This window comes from Nicotiana sylvestris, chromosome 8 (assembly GCF_000393655.2).
Source record: "Nicotiana sylvestris chromosome 8, ASM39365v2, whole genome shotgun sequence".
NCBI lineage: Eukaryota > Viridiplantae > Streptophyta > Magnoliopsida > Solanales > Solanaceae > Nicotiana > Nicotiana sylvestris.
In genome coordinates this window covers 12,924,128-12,929,473 of record NC_091064.1, presented here as the reverse complement: position 1 = coordinate 12,929,473, position 5,346 = coordinate 12,924,128, and the positions used below count along the sequence as shown (strand labels likewise).

Genomic DNA, 5,346 nt, shown 5'->3' with positions numbered 1-5,346 from the left:
TCAATCAGAAAATGATGAAGACAATAGCAATAAAGAGGTAAACTTTAGGGATGTTCAGAGAAATCTGAAATCCTATTCTCCAAAAACAAAACTCATGTGTTTAGCTGATGTTTTAATTACTACCTTTTGTAGTATTGTGGAGGATAGGGATTCTTTGATATTAGAATTAGAAGAATCTAAACATACTAGAGAAGACTTAGTGGCTACAGTTACTAACCATAAGAAACCCATTGAAATCCTTAGAAAAGAAAAGAGTGTTCTGTTAGTAGAAATTGCAGACCAAAGGGAAACAATAGTAAAACCATGGACTAAGTCAAAACCTGAAAATTTTGCAAGAGGAAAGGAGATAGCAAGTGAGGAATACATTAGGCTTGAAGATGAGGTGAAAGCTATGAGATATAGGATGTGTGCTGAAATTGAGAAAAATGAGTTTCTCCAAACCAATCTAGAAAGAGTAATGAATGATCTTGAAAAGTCTCTAAAGTGGACCTGGTCCTCAGAAACTACCACTGCCTTGCTTACTGATGATTGTGAAAAAAGGCAAGGAGCAGGGTTCCAAAGGGATAAAACTCCTCACAACCCTCACAGTAAGTACGTCACTGTCTCTGATAACTGGCCTCGTACCCAATGTGGGAACACTGGGGCGCTTCAAGGAAGGTGTCCAGGCCAAGAATCAATCGGTTCAGAAAGACAAAGTGGCTGCTAAAACTGTGACCACAAAAGAGGGACCAGGTTCCACTCACAAAAAATACACATTACCTGCATGGATTAAGAGAGCTATTATTTATCCTCTTGCTTACTATAAGGGGCCGAAACTTGTTTGGGTTCCTAAAACTAACTCCTAATCTCTTATGCAGGGAACAACAAAAGGAAGCGGTCAACAATGGTTCATGGATAATGGGTGTCCAAAACACATGACTGAAAACACCATAGACTTTCTTTCACTAAAAGCCCTGCAAGGAGGGAGTGTATCATTTGGCAATGGTAAAAAGGTTTACATTCTTGGAGTTGGAAAAGTTGGGAAGTCGCTCACTCATTCTATTGAAAATGTGTTATGTCAATGGGATTAAGTATAGTCTTCTGAGTGTTTCTTAAATCTGTGATAAAGGAAACAAGGTGGAATTCTTATCCAAAATATGTACAGTCACTGACCTTGTGACTAGTGAAATAGTACTGGTGGCCAAAAGATACAAGAACATCTATGTTGTTGACTTCGAATCTTTACAGAGTGATGATCTGAGTTGCCTGAAAGTTGTTGACAATGATGCTGAACTATAGCACAGAAGACTAGGCCATGCAAGCTTTTCCCTTCTGAACATATTAATTCAGAAGGACCTAGTCCATGGTCAGCCTTTGTCACAATTCAAGATGCAGAAAGTCTGTGATACCTGTGCTAGAGGAAAACATGTGAAGTCCTCATTTAAGTCTAAAAGAGTTGTGAGCACCTCAAAGACATTTGAGCTTATGCATATGGATCTGTGTGGACCTATGAGGGTGCAAAGCAGAGGAGGAAAAAGATACATTTTCGTAATCATGGATGACTATTCCAGATTCATATGGACTCTGTTTCTTAGAATAGAAGACAATTGTTGAAGTGTCTATAGCCTTTGTGAAGAAAATCCAGATGAAGATGGAGTCTAGAGTTGTATGCATTGGATCAAATCATGGGACAGAATTTGACAATGTCAAATTTGATGAATTCTACAATGAAAATGGCATCACTCACAACTTCTCAGCTCCCAGAACTCCCCAGCAAAATGGAGTAGTAGAAAGGAAGAATAGAACTCTAGAAGAAATGGCAAGAACAATGCTGATTGATAGTGGAATTGCAAAGAACCTCTGGGCCGAAGCTGTCAACACTGCCTACTACTTAGTGAACAGGTGCATGATCAGATCACTTCTGAAGAAGACTCCGTATGAATTTTTGAATGGAAGAAAACCCACGATGACTCACCGAAGAACATTTGGATGCAAATGCTATGTTCTCAACAATGGAAAGGATCAACTTGGTAAATTCGATAACAAAAGTGATGAAGGAATATTCCTTGGTTACTCCTCTCAAAGCAAGGCCTACAAGATATATAACAAGCAGACTGATTGTGTTGAGGAAAGTATCCATGTTATTTTTGATGAATCCTATCCATCATTTGAGAAGAGTGCTGAGGAAGATCAAGATGGAGAACCCTTACTCGTTCCTGGTGAAGTCATTAACATAACAAATGGAAAGGCAGATATGATGAGTCAAGTAAAGGAGCCAAATGAAGACAATGCTGGCTCATCATCAACAGAACCAAGCACCTCAATTACAACTACTGAAGTTGAAGAAAGGGTGGTTGATGCAGTTCAGGGAACTCCACTATCACCTGAGAGAAGGATAGAGGAAAATCAGTCAAACATACCTCCCTACTCTCAGAATGAACCTCAGTCGTCTAACTGGAGACACCAAAGCTCTCACCCTATATATAACATCATCACCCTTCTAGATTCTGGAGTACAAACCAGGTCAAGAGCCAGAAACTCACTTGCCTTCTCAGCCTTTCTCTCCCAGATAGAACCCAAAAACATCAAGGAGGCCTTGAAAGATGCAGATTGGATTAAAGCCATGCAAGACGAGCTGTATCAGTTTGAGAGAAATAATGTATGGCACCTGGTACCTAGACCCCCAAATCGAACCATTATAAGAACTAGGTGGATATTCACAAACAAGCTTGATGAATATGGGGTTACCACAACGAACAAGGCCAGGCTAGTGGTCCAAGGCTACAATCAAGAGGAAGGGATTGACTATGATGAAACATTTTCTCCAGTGTCTCACATGGAAGCTATCAAAATTCTAATCGTTTTTGCATCTCATATGGAATTCACCTTGTTCCAAATGGATGTCAAGAGTGCATTTTTGAATGGACTCCTTAAGGAAGAAGTCTATGTGAAGCAACCCCTAGGGTTTGAATGTCATGAGCACCCTGAATATGTGTTCAAACTTGACAAAGCTCTGTATGGGCTAAAGCAGACTCCTCGATCTTGGTATGAAAGACTGTCAAAGTTCCTCTAAGAAAATGGTTTTAAAAGAGGGAAATTGACAACACTCTTTTCTTGAAGAAACGAGGAAGGAACCTGCTCATCGTTCAGGTTTATGTTGATGATATCATTTTTTGGAGTGAGAGATGACTCTCTGTGTGAAGAATTCGCAAAACTTATGGAAGTGAATTTGAAATGAGCATGATGGGAGAATTAAACTTTTTCTCGGGTCTTCAAGTAAAGCAGACCCCAAAGGGTACTTCTATTTGTCAGCAAAAATACATTAGGGAACTCTTGAAGAGGTTTGACATAGAAGCATCAAAGGTGATAGACACTCCCATTGCAACTGCCACTCGACTGGACATGGATGAAACTGGATCTCCTGTAAATCAAACAATGTATAGAAGAATTATTGGGTCTCTCTTCTATCTCACTGCCAGTCGACCTGATATTGTTTTCATTGTGGGACTATGTGTGAGGTTTCAATCAAATCCCAAGGAATCTCACTTGAAGGCTGCCAAAAAAATACTGAGATATCTTAAAGGAACACAGGACCTGGTGTTGTATTATCCATCAGGTGACAGTTTTATTCTGATTGGGTATGCTGATGCAGACTATGCAGGTTATCTTGTGGACAGAAAAAGCACTTCTGGAATGGCTCACTTCTTAGGTTCATGTCTTATCTCTTGGGGAACAAGGAAGCCAAATTCAGTGGCTTTGTCAATAGCTAAGTTGTATATGTAGCTGCATCATCCTGTTGTGCTCAACTTCTATGAATCAAGTAGCAACTGGAGGATTTTGGGGTACTCACTGAAAGTGTGCCCCTTCTATGTGACAAAACATATTGATGTGAGGCATCATTTTTTGAGAGATAATGTGGAGAAAGGGTTGATATGTATGAAGTTCTGCAGCACAGAAGATCAAATTGCAGACATTTTCACCAAGGCACTAAGTAGGGAACAGTTTGAATGAAACAAAGTAAAGTTGGGACTGTTGAAGCCAAATTAAGAACATGTTTCCTCTTTGGCTAGCTCTTATCCTTAAGAAATAACTAGCTCAAAGTGTTTTATGGCCATGTCTAGCTCACTTCAATACTGTTGCACACGCATGATGAGCATAGAGGTGATAGATGCAGTGCATGAATGATAAAAGATGATTGATTCTTTTCAAAACAAAAAAAAAAAAGAAAACAAATGCAAGAACCAAGTTCTCGTACTAAAGGTTAGTAGTTTTGTGCATCCTTTTAATACACGTCTTAAAAAGGGTACAAAATACAACTGACATGTCATCAACTTTTCAGATCCTGGTGTCACGTCCCTTCAATTCAAAACGTTCCATCTCCCTCTGAAACATTGCAATTCTCCACACCCAATCACCGTTTCAGAACCAGTGCATATTCCTATCCCTTCATAATTATCCTCTCCTTTTAAAAATCCTCTTTTCTTCTCTTCTTAACCATAAGTCCTACACTAGAATCATCCAAAAGGCAAGGATCGTTACACCACTTCTTTCAATGGCTGAGAAAACTTCTGATCTCTCTGCTTAGCTGTAACTACCACTAACCCATCTATGGAACCTTTCGTTTTGACTAAGCCTTCATCACCCTCTATCACTCCTGCTGCTGCAGTCACACCTTCCCCAGCTTCCCAATCTCTTCCCAACTTAGAAACCCTTGAAACTACTATTACGTTCTCCCCATCGTCTGTTGTTCCCACCAGTCAAACCCTAAGTGGAGAACAAGGTCAAAATACTGAGTTCACAAAGGGTTCTGCCATCGTTGCCACCGATTCCATGGTTGTGGAAGCACCGATTGAAGAAGAAAAAGATGTTGTAACTGTGTTTGTAGTATCCGCTGATGGGGTATTGCATGAAATTACATCCCATAAAAATGAGACACACAGTATGGAGGAAGAAGTGGCCATTGTGGCTGTTGAAAAGGAAATAGTAGCAGATACTACTGGGGCATCACATGAGGAACCTGATCCCTCTTCGGAGGACCCATGTCAGGGATCTCATCCCTAGGATAGTACTGTTCCCGCATTCGATGTTGTGCCCCTGGGAATTCAAGCACCTGAAATGCGATCTAGTGATGAAGAAGACCTGGATAATGTGGCTTTTGATTCATTCATAAGTAAGCTAAGGGTTGTGTCCACCCTTGAGTATAAAATCAAATGACCTACTACGAGGCTTCAAGTCAAAGTGGCCTACGACTCTGCTCTTCAAAAGAGCAAGAAGAGTCGTAAGAAGAAAAGAAGAAAGTTGGTGAAGGATGGTGTACCTGTAAGTGATGAGGCTATCCTTGTAGTCGAGGTGGAAGAGGGAACTCTA

At 40.3% G+C, this 5,346-nt stretch overlaps 1 protein-coding gene across 1 annotated transcript; it reads left to right on the top strand.

Annotated features, from left to right (window-relative positions):
- The first annotated feature begins 3,222 nt into the window (after positions 1-3,222).
- Positions 3,223-3,762, top strand: LOC138874696 (uncharacterized mitochondrial protein AtMg00810-like). Its single transcript, XM_070153475.1, has 2 exons — positions 3,223-3,595; positions 3,641-3,762. Exons 1-2 carry the CDS (start codon positions 3,223-3,225, stop codon positions 3,760-3,762), a joined length of 495 nt encoding a protein of 164 aa, XP_070009576.1.
- The last annotated feature ends 1,584 nt before the right edge of the window (positions 3,763-5,346 follow it).

Bases quoted from the DNA above. Each gene is read 5' to 3' on its own strand.
- LOC138874696 (XM_070153475.1), top strand. From the start codon at position 3,223: ATGGGAGAATTAAACTTTTTCTCGGGTCTTCAAGTAAAGCAGACCCCA. The intron at 3,596-3,640 runs GTGACAGTTTTA...CAGACTATGCAG, and splicing joins GGTGTTGTATTATCCATCAG to GTTATCTTGTGGACAGAAAA.